Source organism: Euprymna scolopes, chromosome 35 (assembly GCF_053919585.1).
Source record: "Euprymna scolopes isolate OS-2025 chromosome 35, ASM5391958v1, whole genome shotgun sequence".
NCBI lineage: Eukaryota > Metazoa > Mollusca > Cephalopoda > Sepiida > Sepiolidae > Euprymna > Euprymna scolopes.
In genome coordinates, this window is record NC_136516.1 from 67,547,629 (window position 1) to 67,568,177 (window position 20,549).

Sequence of the window (20,549 nt, forward strand, 5' to 3'; positions counted from 1 at the left end):
ATTGTCATAATATGCAAGTGACCACCTTTGGGCGTAGCTTCATTGTTGAATACCTTTACAATAATATACGATCATTTTTATAATATGCAAGTGACCTCCTTTGGGTGTAGCTTCATTGTCAAAATCCATAAGAATAAAATACAATCATTGTTGCAATATACGAGTGACCACCTTTGGATGTAGCTTCATTGTCGAATACCTTTAGAATAATATACAATCATTGTCAAAATATGCGAGTGACCTATTTTTGGATGTAGCTTCACTGTCGAATTCCATTAGATTAATATACAATCATTGTTACAATATGCAAGTGACCACCCTTGGGTGTAGCTTCATTGTCGAATACCATTAGATTGATGTACAATCATTGTCATAATATGTAAGTGACCTCTCTTGGATGTAGCTTCATTGTTTAATTCCATTAGAAAAGTATACAATCATTGTTATAATATGGAAGTGACCTACCTTGGGTGTAGCTTCATTGTCGAATTTCATTAGATTAATATACAATTATTGTTAAAATATGCGAGTGACCTCCCTTGGGTGTAGCTTCATTGTAGAATACCATTAGATTAATATAAAATCATTGTCATATGTAAGTGACCTCCTTTGGGTGTAGCTTCATTCTCGAATACCATTAGAAAAATATAAAATCATTGTTATAATATATAAGTGACCTCCGTTTGATGTGGCTTCATTGTCGAATTCCATTAGATTAATATACAATCATTGTTATAATATGCAAGTGACCTCACTTGGATGTAGCTTCGTTGTCAGATCACATTAGAATGATATACAACCATTGTTACAATATGCAAGTGACCTCCCTTTGATGTAGCTTCATTGTCGAATACCATTAGATTAATGTACAATAATTGTTATAATATGCAAGTGACCTCCCTTAGATGAAGCTTTAATGTCGAATACCATTAGAATAATATGCAATCATTGTTATAATATGCAAGTGACCTCCCTTGGATGTAGATTCATTGTCGAATATCATTACATAAATATACAATCATTGTTATAATATGTGAATGACCTCCCCTGAATGTAACTTCATTGTCGACTACCATTACATTATGCAAGTGACCTACCTCCCTTTGATGCAGCTTCATTGTCGAATACCATTAGAATAATCTACAGTCATTGTTATTATATGCAAGTGACCTCGCTTGAATGAAGCCTCATTGTCGAATACCATTAGATTAATATAACTTCATTGTAATATTATGCCAGTGAACTCTCTTCGACGTGGCTTCCTAGCTGGATATTTGTACTAGCAGAATAACCAGCATTGCCGGTGATTGGATAAGAAAGGTGGATATACGTAATAGCAAAATACCCGACGTTGCCTGGGATTGGATGAGATAGGTGGGATGTTTCCTAGGAGAATACCTGGGATCGGATAAGATAGGTGGATATTTATGATAACAGAATACCCCATATAGGAAGATGGGGCGATTATGTCGTAAAATGATAAAAAATTATTGTCCAAATAAGTAACATATCCAAGAATTATGAAAAATGACGAACTGTAAGTTATTTTATTGGTGTGTTTGTAAGGAAAAAAAAAAACAGCCAGACAATGTCTCAAAGTTATTATTTTAGTAAGAGGAAGGGGATTATGTGAGTTAAATCATGAAAAACGATTGTTGAAATTAGCAACATATTCAAGAAATATGAAAAGTGATTAAATGTAAGCTATATGTGTTTATAATGAAATAAACAGCCTGTATATAGTCTGAAAGTGATTATTTTAGTAAGAGGGGGTTAATTATGTGGGTTAGATGATAAAAAATGATCGTAAAAATTAGTAACATATCCAAGAATTATGAAAAATGAGTAAATTTGAGTTATTTGTTTGGTGTATTCTTAATGAAATAGAAAGCCAAGATGATGCATCAAAGTTATTATTTTAGTAAGAACGGGGCTATAATTAGTGTTAAATCAAGAAAAATGATTATCAAAATTAGTAAAATATCCAAGAATTATAAAAAATGATGACATGTGAGTAATTTTATTAGTGTGTTTGTAATGAAATAGACAGCTCAGACAATGTCTCAAATGTATTATTTTAGTAAGAGGTGAGCAATAATGTTGGGTAATTATGAAACATGATTGTCGAAATAAGTAACATATCCAAGAATTATACAAAGTTATGAAATGTAAGTTATTTTATTTGTTTGTTTATAATGAAATAAACAGCCCAGAAAAAGTCTCTGAGTTATTTCTTTAGTAGGACGGGGTCAATTATGTGGGTTTAATCATGAAAAATTACTGTCAAAATTAGTACCATATCCAAGAATTATGAAAAATAATTAAATGTGAGTTATTTGATTTGTGTATTTGTAATAAAATAACTAGCCAGATAATATCTCTAAGTTATTATTTAGTAAGAGGAAAAGGATTATTTGGGTTAAATCATGAAAAATGATTGTGGAAATTAGTAACATCCAAGAATTATGAAATATGATAAAATGTGAGGTATTTGATTGGTGTGTTTGTAATGAAATAACCAGCTACACAATGTCACAAAGTAATTATTTTAGCAAAAGGAAATGATATAAGATGGGATCGATTATGTGGGTTACATCATTAAAAATGATTGTTGAAATTAGTAACATATCCAAGAAAAGTGAAAAAGGACGAAATATGTATTATATGATTGGTGTGTTTCTAATGAAATTACCAGCCCAGACAATGTTTCAAATGTATTACTTTAGTAAGAGGAAGGGGACTATGTGGGTTAACTCATGAAACATTATTGTCGAAATTAGTAACATATCCAAGAATTAAGAAAAATGAAGTTTTAGTTATTTGATTGGCGTGTTTGTAATGTAATAATCACCCCAGACAATGTCTCAAAGTTATGATTTTAGCAAGAGGAAGTACATTTTGTCGAATAAATCACTATAAACGTTTTTTGAAATTAGTAACATATCCAAGAATTATGAAAAATTATGAAATGTTAGTTATTTGATTTGTGTGTTTGTAATGAAATAGACACCCTAGACATTGTCGCATGGTTGTTATTTTAGTAAGAGAGGAGCGATTATGTGTGTAAAATCATGAAAAATGATTTTCGAAATTAGTAACATATACAAGAATTATGAAAAATGATAAAATGTGAGTTATTTGATTGGTGTGTTTATAATAAAATAACCAGCAAGACAATGTCTCAATGTTATTGCTTAGCAAGAAGAGAGGGGATTATGTGGGTTAAATAATGAAAAACTATTGTCAAAATTAGTAACATATCTAAGAATTATGAAAAATGATAAAATGTGAGGTATTTGATTGGTGTGTTTATCATGAAATAACCAGAGACAATGTCTCAAAGTTATTATTTTAGACAGAGGAGAGGGGATTATGTGGGTTTAATCATGTAAAGCGATTGTCGAAATTAGTATCATATCCGAGAATTATGAAAAGTTATTGTAAGGTATTTGGTGTGTTTATAATGAAACAAACAGTCCAGATATTGTCTCAAAGTTAGTATTTTAGTAAGAGGGGGTCGATTATGCAGGTTAAATCATAAACAATGATTGTCGAAATTAGTAACATATCCAAGAATTATGAAAAATGATTAAATGTGAGTTATTTGATTGGTGTGTTCGTAATGAAATATACAGGCAAGAAGATATATCAAAGTTGTTATTTTTTTAAGAGGAAGGGGATCGTGTCGGTTAATGAGGGGGGGGCGATTATTTTGGTTACTTTATTAAAAATAATTCTCGAAATTAGTAACATATCTAAGAATTATGAAAAATGGTCAAATGTGAGCAAATTGATAGGTGTGTTTGTAATGGAAAAAAACAGCCATATAATGTCTGAAATTTATTATTTTAGTAATAGGAGGTGGCGATAATGTGGATTAACTCATAAAAAATTATTGTCGAAATTAGTAACATATCCAAGAATTATGAAAAATGAAGTTTTAGTTATTTGATTGGTGTGTTTATAATGAAATAAACAGCCCAGTCAATGTAGCAAATTTATGATTTTAGTAAGAATTGGGTGATTATATGTGCGCACTCATTAAATTTGATTGTCGAAATTCATAACATATCCAAGAATTATGAAAAATTATGAAATGTGAGGTACTTTATTGATGTGTTTGTAATGAAATAAACAGCCTAGAAATGTCTCAAAGGTATTATTTTAGTAAGGCGAGATGGAGTATGTGATTGAACTAAAAAAAATGACGGTTGAAATTAGCAACGTATATAAAAATTATGAAAAATGATGACATGTTAGTTATTTGATTGGTATTTCGTAATGAAGTAGACATACCAGACAATTTATGGAAGTTATTATTTTAGCAAGAGGTGGCGATTATTTGGGTTACTTCATTAAAAATAATCCTCGAAATTAGTAACATATCCAAGAATTATGAAAAATGATATAAAGTGAGTTACTTTGTTCGTGGGTTTGTAATAAATTAACCTGCCATACAATGTCTAAAAGTTATTATTTTACTGATAGAAGGGGGCGATAATGTGGATTTACTCATGAAAAATGATAGTAGCAATTAGTAACATACCATAGTCTATGTATCAAAGTTTTTATTTTAGTAAGAGTGGAGGTGATAATGTAAGTTAAATCATGTGACATGGTTGTTGAAATTAGTAACATCCAAAAATTATGAAAAATGATGAAATGTGAGTTATTTTGATGATGTGTTTGTAATGAAAAACCAGCCAAGACAATGTCTCAAATTATTTTAGACAGGTGAGTTAAATTGTCGAAATTTGTAACAATCCAAGAATTATGGGATTCAACGAGATACGTCAACATATATACTTATCGATTACCCGGAGTCACCCTGGATTCAATGAGATACATGCAAATGTATGCAAGCAGAATACATGGTCACTTGGGATGTAATGAGATAGATGCAAATATATACTAGCAGAATACTTGGAGTTGCCTTGGATTGAACTAGATTTATTGAAATATTAGCGGGGGTACCCGGTGTTGCCCGAGTGTTTGTTTCCGGGACGGGGGGGGGGGGAGTTTTCAAAAATGTTATGGTAGGTAAGTAGGAAGGATCAAACCCGGAGTCATGAGTAAAAGTAGGAAAATAAAGTGTGAAAAAAAAAACAAAAAAAAAACATCTGCAACGTAAACAGTTCGGCCACCAAGAAAAGTCCATTCCAGTTGTTTAGGAAAACAAAAACAAAAAAAAACGACTACGGTAGGTCGGCGCGAACGTGAAAATATAATGTGAATTGTCCAGCACGCTAACCACTACGCCACAGAGCACTGCAGCTTAGTTTAGTGATTTTAAATAACTTCACATGAAAGAACTACGAAGCCAAACCGGTGTTCTCTTCTCAACTGTTCCTTGTGAACGATCCCCAAACGGTGTTAAGTGGTGGCAGGGGAAGGAGGAATTTATTAGAGAGAAAATATTTTACCACTTCCATTGATCTTAACCGATTTTGGCCGTGACTTCTCAGCAGAAAAAGTATAGAAATCTAAGATTATCGAGGAATTTGAGAAATAATAAGCCTATAACACACCTCAGATATTGTTCTGCCGTTTGTGCATATTATATTTGCATGAAATATCTTGATTTTTAATCCTATTAATGTCAAAATCATACGGGAAAAAATGAGTTCATTTTATTTATATAGAGATATACTAACAGAATACCCAGGATTTAATGAGATTGATTGAGATATATACTAGCAAAACACCCAGTGTTGCCAGGGATTGAATGAAAAAGGTGAGAATATATATTAGCAAAATACCTGGCATCGCTTGGGATTTGATGAGATAAATGTGTTGTATATTACCTGTCCTTGCATATACATGCTGTAAATTACCTACTCTAGGTAAGATACAATTATTTCATATGTGTAATACCCGTCTCATGTAGGTAAAATATTCTTTTGTTCGAAATCGCAAATGATACATAAACATACAAAATTCCTCTCTCATAAGAATAACAAATATATTACAAAACCAAATTCAATTTTCTCATTGTTTATACAGTCCCGAGCAACGCCGGGTAGCCCCGCTAGTCTAATATATAAAAGGCAAAATGTGTGTGAGTGTGTGCGTGTGTGTGTCCACTAAAAACTTTCGACAGACAGAACAAAAATTAACAAACATGGTATCATATTACAGCTTTACCCTCCGGACGACAAATATCAAAATTTTGGCCCAAAAGGACAACTAGAAGTGGGTCAGCTAACCAATTTTCTGCAGGGCAGGGGTCCCCAAAAAAGTGACATTTTAATGTTAAACATTATGTATTTTTAATTCGATTTATTAGTGCCCCCCAAAAAAGGGCCACAACTCTACCACAAAGTGTACACAGGGCCCGTTTTTTTTTTTTTGAGTCACCCTATATTCAAAAACCTTGACGTCAGCAAGCTGTAATGGCAGTCTGTATATAAAAACATTGCATATATTGGTTTTTATCGGTTAAAAAAAGGCAACAATCATACAACTTAAACTATGAACTTTTACGTTATGAAAATGTTACCAAAGTTATTAGCAGGTTAAAAATAGTAAAATCCGAGACTTAAACCAAAAACAATAAGCAAAAATAAGTAAATAAAAAAAAATTATGCTTAAAAATATTTATCATGAGACGATCGATGTCTGTTTTCACAGTAAAACAAAACAAAAACAAACAGCCATTTTCTTTTTTATATTAGTTACACTATGACCTAATTCTATTTAGAGGGAGGAATGTGGGAGGCATAATATGAGTTAATCAGCGTTTGTTTACTTATACATTTTAATATAATATGAAATGAGAGTTAATGGATGTGGTGACATCCCAGGCATAAATCCTCCTTATTTTCGAGTAACGTTTTTTTTTCTCTACAGCTTGAGATCCCAGGTATGACCTCCTCCTTATTTTCTTAGTGTGGAGGGGGGGGGCGAAAGGTGAAATCGCTTTAATTCTAAGAACAGATACTACACTTTGATCTTAGCCAAAAGACCAAGTAAAAAAAAGATGCGTATTATATATTTTTCGTATATAAAATTAAGACAAGACGTCATCTTCCAAACATCACATCCTGGGATTAGATAAAATTCATGGAATTTTTCCTAGCAGAACACTCGGCGTCGCCTGGGATTGGAAAAAATTGGTTGATATAATTAGCCGATGTAGGTGGAAATACATTGAATGTTTCCTAGCAGATTACCCAGCGTTGCCTAGGATTGAATAAGATGTACTATCAGAATACCCGGCGTAGCCCGGGATTGGATAAAATTGGTGTATATGTACTAGCAAAATACCCAACGTCGCCAAGGATGGTATGACATAGCACTAGCATGACATATATACTAGCTGATTACTTGGCATGGCCTGGGATTGGATAAAATTCATTAAAATTTTTAATAGCAGAACACTCGGCATCGCCTGGGATTGGAAAAATTTGGTTGATATAATTACCCGACGTAGGTGGAAACACATTGAATGTTTCCTAGCAGAATACCCAGCGCTGCCCAGGATCGGATAAGATTGGTTGATATATGTACTAGCCTAATACCCAGCATATGTACTAGCAGAATACCCGGCGTAGCCCGGGATCGGATAAAATTGGTGTATATGTACTAGCAAAAAACCCAGCGTCGCCCAGGATTGTATGACATAGCACTAGCATGACATATATACTAGCTGATTACCCGACATGGCATGGAATAGGATAAAATTCATGGAATTTTTCCTAGCAGAACACTCGGCGTCGCCTGGGATTAGAAAAAATTGATTGATATATGTACTAGCCAAATGCCCAGCATCACCCGGGATGGATTACATAGGTGGATATCTGTACTAGCAAAATACCTGGCATAGCCCAGGATTGGATGAAGTAGGTGTATATGTACTAGCAGGACAACCGGCGTCACCCAGGATTGTATTACATAGGTTGAGTGTACTAGCAGAATACCATGCGTTGCCTGGGATTGTATGACATAGGTGAAGTATAGGTCCGATTCAACAATTTTGAAAGTGCTTGTGCAGTATAGGTCCGATTTTACAATTTTGAAAGTGCTTGTGCAGTATAGGTCCAATTTGAAAAATTTTGATGGTGCTTGTGCATTATAGGTCCGATTTGACAATTTTTAAGGTGCTTGTGCATTATAGGCCGATTTGAAAATTTTGAAGGTGTTTGCGCAGTATAGGTCCCATTTGACACTTTTGAAGGTGCTTGTGCAGTATAGGTCAGATTTGAAAAATTTAGAAGGTGCTTGTGAAGTATAGGTCCGATTTGACAATTTTGAAAGTGCTTGTGCAGTATAGGTCCGATATGAAAAATTTAGACGGTGCTTGTGCAGTATATCTCCAATTTTAAAAATTTTAACGTGCTTGTGCAGTATAGGTCCGATTTGAAAAATTTTTAAGTGCTTGTGCAGTACAGGTCCGATTTGAAAAATTTTAAGGTGCCTTTGTGGTATGAATCGGATTTGCAAAATTTTGAAGGTGCTTGTGCAGTATAGATCCGATTTGACACTTTTGAAGGTGCTTATGCAGTATAGGTCCTATTTGATTTGTGCGGTATAGGATTTGCAAAATTTTGAAGGTGCTTGTGCGGTATAGGCCCGATTTGACAATTTTGAAGGTGCTTGTGCAGTATAGGTCCGATTTGACAATTTTGAAGGTGCTTGTGCAGTATCAGTCCGATTTGAAAAATTTTAAGGTGCTTGTGCAGTATAGGTCCGATTTGAAAAATTTTGAAGGTGCTTGTGCAGTATATCTCCAATTTGAAAATTTTTAAGTGCTTGTGCAGTATAGGTCCGAATTGAAAAATTTGAAGGTGCTTGTGTAGTATAGGTCCGATTTTAACAAATTTGAAAATGCTTGCGCAGTATAGGTCCGATTTGACAATTTTGAAGGTCATTATGCTGTATAGGTCCTATTTAACAATTTTGAAGGTGCGTGTGCAGTATAGGTATATGCTTTATGTATATACCTAAAGTTAAGCAACATATAGCCGTGTCCTTATCAGATGGGTGACTACTTGAGAATACAAAATGCTTTATGTAGATCAACAAAGTTAAGCAACATGGACTCTGATCATTATCAGATGGGTGACCACTTGGAAATGTCAAATGCTTTATGAAAATACCCAATGCTGTATGTAGATCAACAAAGTTAAACAATATGGAGTCTGGTCATAATCAGATGGGTAACGACTTGTGAATGCAAAATGCTTTCTGTCGATCAACAAAGTTAAGCAACATTGTCTTGGTCATTATTGGATGGATGACTACTGGGTAATACAAAATGCTTTATGTAGATCACCAAAGTTAAGCAACAAGGAGGTTGGTTATTCTAAGATGTGTGACTACTTGGAATACAAAATGCTTTATGTAGATCACTAAAGTTAAGCAACATGGAGTCTGGTCATTATCATATGTGTAATTACTTGGGAATACAAAATGCTTTATGTAGATTGATATAGTAAAGTTATTAATTTAGTAAGAGGAAGGGGATTATGTGGGTAAAATCATGAAAAATGATGGTCAAAATTATTAACATATCCAAGAATTATGAAAAGTGATGAAATAAAAGTTTTTTTGATTTGTGTGTTATAATGAAACAAACAGCTCAGATAAAGTCTCAAATTTATTATTTTAGAAAGAGGGGGTGTATTATGTGGGTTAAATCATAAAAAATGATTGTGGAAATTAGTAATACATCCAAGAATTCCGAAAAATTATGAAATTTGTGTTATTTGATAGGTGTGTTCGTAATGAAATAGACCGCTCAGATTATGTATCAAAGTTATTATTTTAGTAAGAGCAGGGCTATACTTTGGGTTAAATCGAGAAAAATTATTGTTGAAATTAGTAACATATCCAAGAATTATGAAAAGTGCTGAAATGTGAGTTATTTGATTGGTGTGTTTGTAATGAAATAACCAGCCAGACAATGTCTCAAAGTTATTACTTTAATAAGAGGAGGGGGATTATGTGGCTTATTTTATGAAAAATTACTGTCAATATTAGTAACATATCCAAGAATTATGAAAAGTGTTGAAATGTGAGTTATTTGATTGGTGTGTTTGTAATGAAATAACCAGCCAGACAATGTCTCAAAGTTATTATTTTAGTAAGAGAGGCGTGATTATGTTGGTTTAACCATTAAAAATGATTGTCAAAATTAGTAACATATCCAAGAATTATGAAAAATGATGAAATGTGATTTATTTTATTGGTGTGTTTGTAATAAAACAAACAGCCAAGACAATGTATCAAAGTTATTACTTTAGTACGAGGGGGGATAATGTGAATTCAATCGTGAAAATAATTGTCAAAATTAGTAACATATCCAAGAATTATGAAAAATGATTACATGTGAAATGTAGCAAAGTTATTATTTTAGTAAGAGTGGAAAGATATGTGGGTTTAATTATGAAAAATGATTGTGAAAATTTGTAACATATCCAAGAATTATGGGATTCAACGACATACGTCCACATATATACTTACAGATTACCCGGAATCCTCCGGAATTGAATGAGATACATGCAAATATATGCAAGCAGAATACACGGGCGCCTGGGATCCAATGAGATAGATGCAAATATATATTAGCAAAATACCTGGCGTTTCCTTGGACTGAATTAGATTGATTGGAATATATACTAACAGAATACCTTGCGTCGCCCAGGATTTCATTGGATTGATTGAGATATATACTAGTAGAACATTCAACGTTGCCTGGGATCGAATGAAATAGGTTAGAATATATATTAGCAAAATACCTGGCATTGCTTGGGATTGGATGAGATAGGTGGAAATATATATTAGCAGAATACCCTGCATCGCCCCGTATTGAATGAGATGGGTGGAAATATATAGGATTTAATAATGCAGGTGCAGATAAATACTAACAGAATACCTGGCATCGCCTGGGATTAAATGATATAGGTACAAATACAGAATAGACGAATACTTGGCGTCGCCCGGGATTCTATTAAATAGCTGCACTTATACAAAAGCAGAATATCCGGCATTACTCAAACTTGCATGAGATACGTGAGATAATTTATTTGCAATATCCCCGGCGTCACCCGGGAGTGAAGGAGATTGATGGAAATATATATAAGCAAAATTCCTGGCGTTGCCTGGGATTGAATGAGATAGGGGCAAATATATATTAGCAGAATAATCAGTGTCGCCCTGGATTAAATGAGGGTGGTGAAATATAAAGTTTGTACCGGAAATGACTTAAACAATTTTCTATCTCAAAATTACTCCATTTGTGAAGTCGATTCCAGACATGGCTTAAACAGTTAATGATCTCACAATTAGATTAATACATATATATTGTTGGTTTTCTATGAAAGTTTCCTAGGCTAGTTTCTATAGGGGGTGATCTATATTTGTTAAAATGTTTTATGTACTCATCCAAGAATGATGTGATGGTTGTAGTAGTGGGTAGAAAGAAGCATGATTATATTAAATTTAAACATGCTCTTGAGTTTTCTTTTGGGGGATAAGTTGGAGAAAATAATGTCCGTTTTGGAGTAAACAAAGTTTGTGAAATTGTTTAACATATCTATATAAATTACACGTCTTAGTGTAGGTACAATTATTTTAAATATGTGTTGTATATTACCTATCCCCGCAAAGGAAACATTATTTCATATATATGGTATAAATTACTTATCCTAGATAAGGTACAATTATTTAATAGATGTAATACCCGTCCTAAGGTAGGTAAAATATTCATTTGCTCAAAAAAGCTAATGATACATAGACATTAAAAAATTCCTCTATCCGAAGAATAACAAATATATTCAAAATCAACTTCAATTTTCTCATTGTTTATACGGTCCCGAGCAATGCTGGGTAGCCCCGCTAGTATATATATAAAGGGCAAAATGTGTGTGTGTGTGTGTGTGTGTGTGTGTGTGTTTGTATGTCTCACAAAAACTTTCGGCAGAAGCAACCAATTTTCACAAGATTGGTATCGTTTTAAAGCTCAACCCTTTGGATGACAAATATTGAAAAATTGGCCAAAAACATTAATTCCTTCACCGTTTTTATACAAGGAGGAGTAATTTTTTTTTTTTTGCATCGCCATTTTGGCAAGTCATCATATCGGTGGGATTGACTTTGTTTATTTTCAACGTTTCGAACTTCCGGTCGCATCATGGAGCATCGGTAAGACGTCAGATTTTCTTTCACTTTCTTTTCCGCCTTCACGTCGGGTACGAGCCTGCCTGCCTACTACCACCTATTTTTTTAAACACCTCTCTCCACCCTGGCTGCCTACTGTTGTTTTGATTCTCGCCCCAACTACTACCATTTTTTTTTTTACATCTCTCTCCACATGAGCTGCCAATTGTTTTGATTCCCCCCCACCACACCCCACCCCCCTCTATCACACTTTTTTTTTAACACTTCTCTCCACCCGGGGTTCTTTACTATACCACTTACACACACCCAGGCAACGCTGGGTACCCCCCTCCCGCTACTACCATTTATTTTTACCCCTCTCTCCACCCAGACTTCCTACTCTTATTTTACTCCCGCCCCCCCCCCCCCCCCCACACACACATCTCTGCACACCCGGGCAAAGGAATAAATGTTAAAAGAAACTATAAAATGAAATTATGATGATGCATGTTACTTTAAAGCATCAAGGAAAATTAATGTTTAAAATATACAAAAAAAAAATGAGAGTTGAAATGTACATCAAGTGGATTCATGACTTGTCGGGAGCGATTTCTATTTAAAAAAAGTTGTTGGTTTTTATCCACGTTAATTTATGCATTATTGTTGAATCAGTTCTTGTTTAAAATTGAAGTCTAACATTTTGGTCTCTCATCTGTACATTTACAAATTTTCTGTCAATTGTAGTAAAAGGATTTTCTGCTTTTCTTCAAAACAAAGACAGAGACAATATAAATATGGTATATAAACTTAAAGCACAAAATGTGAGATTTACAAAATGCAGAAAGTTCAACAAAGTAAAAGTTACTTACCTGAAGCCAAATTTGGAGTACTTGTACTCTGGATAATGTCCTTGCGAATTTCTTGATCCATTTCTATTTGAAAGAAAAGAAAATGCCAACAGCAAATCTTAACACGATTTGGTAGTCTTTAAATAAGGGAATAACTATTAAAAAACTTCACTTTTTTATTATTATTAAAAAAAATTATATTGTGAACTATTGTATTGATAATTAATTCTAATTAGTTAAATTGATTTCAGAAAATTATCCAGATAATGATGTATGGAAGTGAAACGTGGCCAGGAGTGAGGTTTGAGTGTGGACATGCATTGCATGTGATATGAGAATGATATGTTGGATGTGTAATACAAGTCTTAAGGGTGGGCTCAGATCTTATGAACTCAAAGGATGGTTAAATCTGAAGAGTATAGGGAGATGCATGTAGAGTGGGAAGCATAAATGGTGCGACCATGTTAAAAGAATGGATGAGATTCTTGGGTTAGTAGATGTATAACAATTGAGGAAGTAAGGTCAGCCTACATAAAAGACTACGGAAAACATAGAAGGAAGTAATAAGGATGGACAAGAGAAAGAGGGTTAAATAAAAACCTGGTCAGAGAGGTTAGCTTAGAAGTAAATTTCTTAAAGTTGTCCAACATATTCCAGCATGTAAAATAGATACTAAACGTAATATTAATATTTTTACTATTATTATGATTATGATTATGAGTTTCACTAACTTTTTATGTGAACAACTTGATTACATTTTTCTTTTGTTGTTGTTGTTGTTGTTGCTTCTTCTATGGACTTATTCATTGTAGAATGTTATGGGAGTAAAATGAAATATAACTTAACATAACATACGTCCGGGTTTATTATTGGAACTAAAAAAATATTCCTACTTGAATCCAAGTCAATAATACTGCTACTGCTGGCAAGGCCACAGGACAAGGGAGACAACTGAAGCAGCAAAACTGAAGCTGGTCTGCAAAACACTATATATACAAATGTATGCAAATTTCGGCATATTTTATTGGTTTGAAAGTATAGGTTCTTTTTTACCAATTGTCATAAAATTTAAACCATAGAATAGTATTATAATCTCCAAAAAGCCTACAAATTTTCATGTAGTTTTGTCTCATAGAACCAAAGATATGAGCATTTCTATATTCAATTTGGCTACGAGTACATATATATATATATATATATATATATATATATATATATATATATATATATATATATATATACATACATACATTTTTTTTAATTCAATTCTCATTCCAAACAAAACACAATGCCACTTTGAAGTAGGGGGCTACTACCGAGGACATAAGTTGCAGGGGTATTATGAAGGGAGACAAGTAGCAAGATGTATGTTCACATTACATGTGAACTTCTACATGTCAGTACAGTTGGGAAAACAGAATCCAGGAAGGGAGTTCCAAAGTCTATCAGTTCTGGAGAAGAAGCTATTGGAGTGGAAGGCCTTCTTACACCTAGGGATCTCTACTGTGAAGGGGTGGGATTTAGCTGCTTGTCGGGTTTGTTGGGGGTATTCATGTCGAGGAGGTACAAGTGCTTGTAGTTCTTCAGAGCATTCACCATTAAAGTACTTGTAGAACAGGCAGAAGGATGCAACATTTCGTCCATGGGACAGAGGCTGAAGCCTAGATGACAGTTCAGGATCTATCAAGTTGGCGACTCTCTTTTGAACCCTGTCCAGGACTGACAGACAAGTAGCAGATGCACCAGCCCAAATGTGACAACAATACTCCATACATGGGCGAATGGTGGCCTCATAGAGATACAGGATATTTTCAGGCATAAGTAGTTTTCTAGCATGGTAGAGAGAGCCTACTTTCTTCGCAGCAGCCTTGGCAATGCTCTCAATGTATCTATTCCAGTTCATGCTCCCTGTGAATGTTAGGCTGAGGAGTTTAAAGGAAGTGCTTTTGCATAGTGTGTTCTTAGCCATTGCTATTGGTGGTAGAGAAGGTTTCTTGTAATTATTGAAGGAAACAAGCTTAGTCTTGGCAGCATTGAATGTGACCATCCATTTTTGTCCCCATTCCACTACAGATTTGAGGTCATCCTCTAGTGTTTCTGTCATTTCCTTAGATATGTGTTCATTTGTTTTCCCCTCGTGCCTGTTATAGAGAGTGGTGTCATCAGCAAATATACCCATCTCCGAAACAATTTTATCAGGGAGGTCATTTATGAATATCAGGAATAATAAAGGTCCAAGGATAGACCCCTGAGGTACTCCTACATTTATATCATATTGTTTAGATGTACAACCATCGAGGACAACCTGGATTTTTCTCTTACTTAAGAAGGATTTAATTACATTATGTATTCTTCCAGTGATACCATATGATCTAATTTTCCTTAGAAGACCACCATGCCATACCCTGTCAAAAGCCTTAGATATACTGAGGGATATCGCTCTATCCTCCTCTGTTTTGTCTAGTGAATTGTATATATGTTTAGAGATTACAGTTAGGATACCTGCTGTGGAACGGGCTTGCCTAAATCCATATTGTTTGTCGGTCAGGAGTTTAGCAGCTGTAAGGTGATGGACTAGAGCTTGATTAATTAAGGACTCAAATATTTTTAATAGAAGGCTAATGGGGTGATAATTTAATGGGTCAGTTCTTTCGCCAGAATTCTTGAAAACTGGTACCACAGAAGCGGTTTTCCAGCAATCAGGAAAGCAACATTCGTTAAGGCATTTGTTGAAAAATTTGGAGATAACTGGAGCAACCTCAGCAGAGCATTTTTTTTAATAGCACAGACAGGATAAGATCGGGTCCACATGCTTTTGAAGTTTTTTATGATACCATGGACCTGAGAAGGGATGATTTTCAAATCATCTAGTGTGGCATCTGTCCGCAAAGGAAAGTCAGGAAGGGAGTAGTGTGCCGGGTCCAATGTGGAGTTTGAGGCAAACCGACTAGCAAGTAGGTTAGGCTTCTCGGTTGCTGTGCAAACCACGTCATGATTGTTTGATAGTGGGAGAATCGTTGACAGCCCATTATTTACTAAAGTGTTGTAGATTTTCCAAAAATCACAAGTTCCTAATTTCTGTGTTCGATGCATTTTCTGGTGTTTTCAGTGTTTTCTGTCTTAGCTGTCACTATTTCTCTCTTACAATTATTTTTAGCTTCTATATACTTCTGTCTGTTTGAACTGGGCTTTTATCAGTTGAATCTGCGGTATGCACGCTGCCTTTGAACAATGGCAGCAGCACAAGTAGAAGTAAACCAGTGAGGAGAGTGGGGCTTGCTATAGAATTTCCATGTGGGAACATGTGCTTCAATTGCAGTTTTGAACCATTCAGTGGTCGCCTTTGCGCACTGTTCAACTGGAAGTGAAAAGATATTTCCCCATGGGGCATCTCTGATGAGATCCTTGATGGCTTCCCAGTAAGTCTTTTTGTAATACCTCATTGTTTTGAGCAGTGGGTCTTCAGTTTTGGGTCGAGAATTTAGGGCGATTTCTACCATTATCACAGCGTGATCAGCATTCCCGAGTGGGCTATGAGCATTCGTTATACAATCAACAGGAACTATGGTCAGAAATAGATCTAGATGTGAGGCATGTGAGGCATGTTGATCTTGCTGATCTTGAAAACGTGTCAGAAATGTAACCATCTGTGATAGAGAATGAGATATATATATGTTGTGCTACCAGCTACGTTTGTGTACGTAGAGAATCCAAGCCAGTTACTGTGGTGGACATTGAATACATGTACTTGTGCACTAGTATCGAGGGAGAGTGCTATATCTATGTTGTCAGAGACTTTGTTTATTAGGGTACAGTCCTGGGTTGAGAGTGAACAGTAGAGAAAATACAAATAGCTAATGTTATGTTGCATATTTAGTCTGAAGCACAAAAAGGCCTGGTCGTCTGATTCTAGTTTTATTTCTCTAGTCAGGGGGAGGGTGTTACGAATATAGACTCCAAGCCCGTGCATATGTCTGTCTGAGTCCTTATGGCAGAGTGGGAGATAATCAAGCATGTTAAAGTGGTTAGAGGGAATGGATGAGTGTAGGTTAGTTTCACTTAATGTGAAGATATTCGGGGTGTTTACTAGGAGAAATGCTTCAACATCATTTAAATTAGTTCTAAGCCCACGGATATTCATAAATGCGAGCCTCAAAGGAGGCAGGTGGTTTTCTTTGAGTTTGGTTCTGGTTTAAACTTAATTTTTGCTTGAACTGTCATTTCATTTTATTTAATTTAAAAGTTTCAGTTAGGGTGAGTGAGGGACGCTGGACAAGTGGTTGTGCAGAATATCATACATGCAATGCAAGTAGACCATCAGCTGTCTTCTCACCTACAGGATTGTGGCCTCAGGAAAGCTCACCGGGGATGAGTGCAGGGTCCCTTTCCAAGCGCGACAAATTTATATCCATATATATATATATTATATAGATAGATAATATAAAATAAAAATCTTGTTAGTGAAAATTTATTCAAATTTTCAACAAAAGGTTATAAACTTGTAAGGAAGATATACAAAATTTTAATCATTTGACAAGAGTACAAATAAAACAAGAAAACCCTTATTCCATGGAGTTTTGAAGAATGCAGTCCTTCTTATCAGAGGGAAGAAGTTTGCAAAATATACAATAAATTTTGCAGGTTAATGCATTAAAAGAAACAAACAATATGAAATTTATCATATTTGCATAAAAAAATCATTTAGTGACAATTTATAGGGATTCAATGAGATTAAAAAAGCAAGAAACAAGAAAAAGGGAGAAAAAGGATATGATAAAAAATCCAATGAGAAAGACGGTAAAATCCAGAACAGGAAAAATCCGAAATGGGTCTGTTAAAAATCTATTGGTAATCCATAAGAAAACAGAATTTTAAATGTCCAGAGTAAAATGCAGCTTCCAGAAAAAAAAAAAAAAAAAACATCAGATCATGGAGAAGTGAAAATTCATTTTTTCATATAAAACGTTTTTGTTTTATAACAGATAAGGCAAATGGAAAGTGTTAAAATGGAGATTCTAAATGAAATTGAGAAATGGAGTGGTAAGAGAAACAAAAGAAAAATGAAAAAAAGAGAGATAAGAACAGAAGAGAGGAAGAAAAAATATTAAGAAGTTGAAAGGAGAGGGGAGAAAGAGTGATAGACATAGTTGAAAAAGGAAGCAAGTAAGAAAGGGGCAGATAGAGAATCATCTTTCTAAATCTATTTTTAGAACAGATAAATATAGGTCAGTTAAGGCCAATTTGACCCAGACAGAAACATAATTCAGATTTATTTATTTTAAATTAGGAAAGAAGTAAAGTGGATGAGGGGATAACTGATGGTTTTATAAACTAATACATGATTATAATTATAATTGTATGCATACAATATATACATATATAAATGAATATACACACATATAAAAAAAAATATAGAATTAAATCTCTTATATTAAGTAAATTTATAGCCGCAGGTTTAAGAGGTGAGCTAAATAATTTCGAATTGGTTATATTTGAATTTTTTCTTATGTTTACATTGGGAAATAAGTTCGCTTTTGGAGTTGATTGTTAATACTTTGAATGGAAATAATTATACTTATAGCTTCAGATATGCAAAGGTGACAAGACTTAGAACCTGGAGTGTAAGACTTTGTACTTTTTAAGAATAGACCAATTTATAGAGAGAGGGGTGTTTTTAGATTAAAGCTTTTTAATTAAAGTTGTTAGGGAAGTTCTCTGGCTATTACCAGTGATTTCATTATTAAAAGAAGAATTGTGGTTAGATATTCTAATTTTTATTAATGTTGAAGTGGCGCTAATATAAATGTATATTTTACCTGGCATTCGTGTAATGTTAATGGTATATGGATTTCTGTTAGGATTTGGGGTGGGATTACAGTTTAATTTAAGGTTGTTATAATGAGCACTAGTAGATTCAATTTGTACTGGGATATTTTGATTTGTATTCAGAGTTGAGTTTGGAGTATTATAAGTGTTCCGAGAAAAATGAGGTGGGTTATCATTATTAATGTTGTTATTATTATTATTATTATTATTATTATTATTATTGCTATCATCACTATATTCATCAATATTGATATTATTATTTATGTTGTTGATTGTAGGTGGATCGGTCAATTCACTAATTGGAGTAATATTTTGAGTAGTAGATGGAAGGGGGATTTCTATCATGGCAGGATTATTTGCAACTATTGTAGAGGTGTTTTGAGGTAACAGTATCAGTACACAAATATATGACATCCCTGTGGATGCAATCGTTTTTTAGTGCACAGTCTTGCTTATTGCAACAATTGCAGTTAGTTTTTTGGCATCAAGGGGAAAGGGGTGGTCTGAACTAATTTGATTTTTTTATTGTTGGATGCTATTATTGTTTGTGCTAGGTTAAGCATTGTATAGTAGGAAATTTTAATAAAATTTTTATTAAATATAGTACTATATCTATGTGGTTGCTTAAAAGAATTTTCTACAATCTTAAAAAATTCTTTTGGTATATTTGTTTTGACATTTGAGCTGAAAGGTCGATTAAACCAAATATTTTTCTTTTTCCTATGACGGTTGCGGGCGTTTAGCTTGTTATGATTATTGCATTGGGCAGAGTTACGTTGGTAAAGCGGTTGTTTATTACAGTTATTATTCAGTGGATTAGATTGTTTTCTGGAATATGATTTATTTCTAGTCATGTTATTGGTAATTACGGATGTTAAGCAGCTGGTAACAGGGTTATTATGCTTATATTGTATTTTTTCATTAATCCTGAATTTTTTAAAGAAGGTTGCATTTTGGTTGAACGTTTTTTTTTTGTCTGTGGAAAGCGAAGAAATTCTAGAGACAGAAGGAACTATGGATTTTATAATAAAATTAGGGTGATTAGAAAACTTGTAAACGTAGAAAAGATTTAACTTGGACATGGTAGGAACTGTAGAATTCTGTATTGAGGTTGAGCGTGGTATCAAGAAAATTAGAAGTTTTTTTGTCAGGTTCAATTGTTATAGATAGCCTAAAATTGTTGAAAAAACTGTAATTTCCTGATTGTTTTATCATATTCTTTTGGTCTAGTTCTAGTAGCAATTAGGACATCATCTTTTCAATGAACTTTCATTTGTTAAATTCTGATCAATAGTCACTGAAATTTGGAATTTATAAAATTGCCAAAAAAGGTGGTATATATATATCAGCGACTATTGATCAGAATTTTACAAATAAAGGCTTGTTGCCGAACTAATGACCTGAATTGTGTAGTGGGTTATGTGACATTTGCCATTAAGGGGATCATCCATCGTCTAGAGCCTATTTTTGGCACTTTTTTACGCCCATAAAATGTTTCAATCATAGTCATTTGTTTTCCTATTTTTGCATATTAATTACAAAATATCTGATATTTCCACAAAACCTCAGGCCTTGATTGAGGGGGAGAGTAAAACTTGCTGCTATGGTTTTAAATGATCTGAAATAACAGCAAGGAGAGACTTGATTCCAAATATTTCTCATATGTTATATCTTCCCTCTTTTGGAAATAGGGTACAGTTATGAATATCTCCAGTATCAAATAATCCTTATACACTGTGAAATTTACTTTATATATGAAAATCAAAGAGGAGAGAT

At 33.9% G+C, this 20,549-nt stretch overlaps 1 protein-coding gene across 2 annotated transcripts in view; it reads right to left on the minus strand.

Annotated features, from left to right (window-relative positions):
• LOC145259893 (uncharacterized) overlaps window positions 1-20,549 on the minus strand; it is an 86,548-nt gene that overhangs the window by 20,584 nt on the left and 45,415 nt on the right. For both annotated transcript variants that reach the window (XM_080117789.1, XM_080117790.1), the window contains exon 2: window positions 12,969-13,031. In XM_080117789.1, the coding sequence (XP_079973915.1) occupies window positions 12,969-13,029 (61 nt within the window). In that variant the 5' untranslated portion in view covers window positions 13,030-13,031. The remainder of the gene's footprint in view (window positions 1-12,968; window positions 13,032-20,549) is intronic.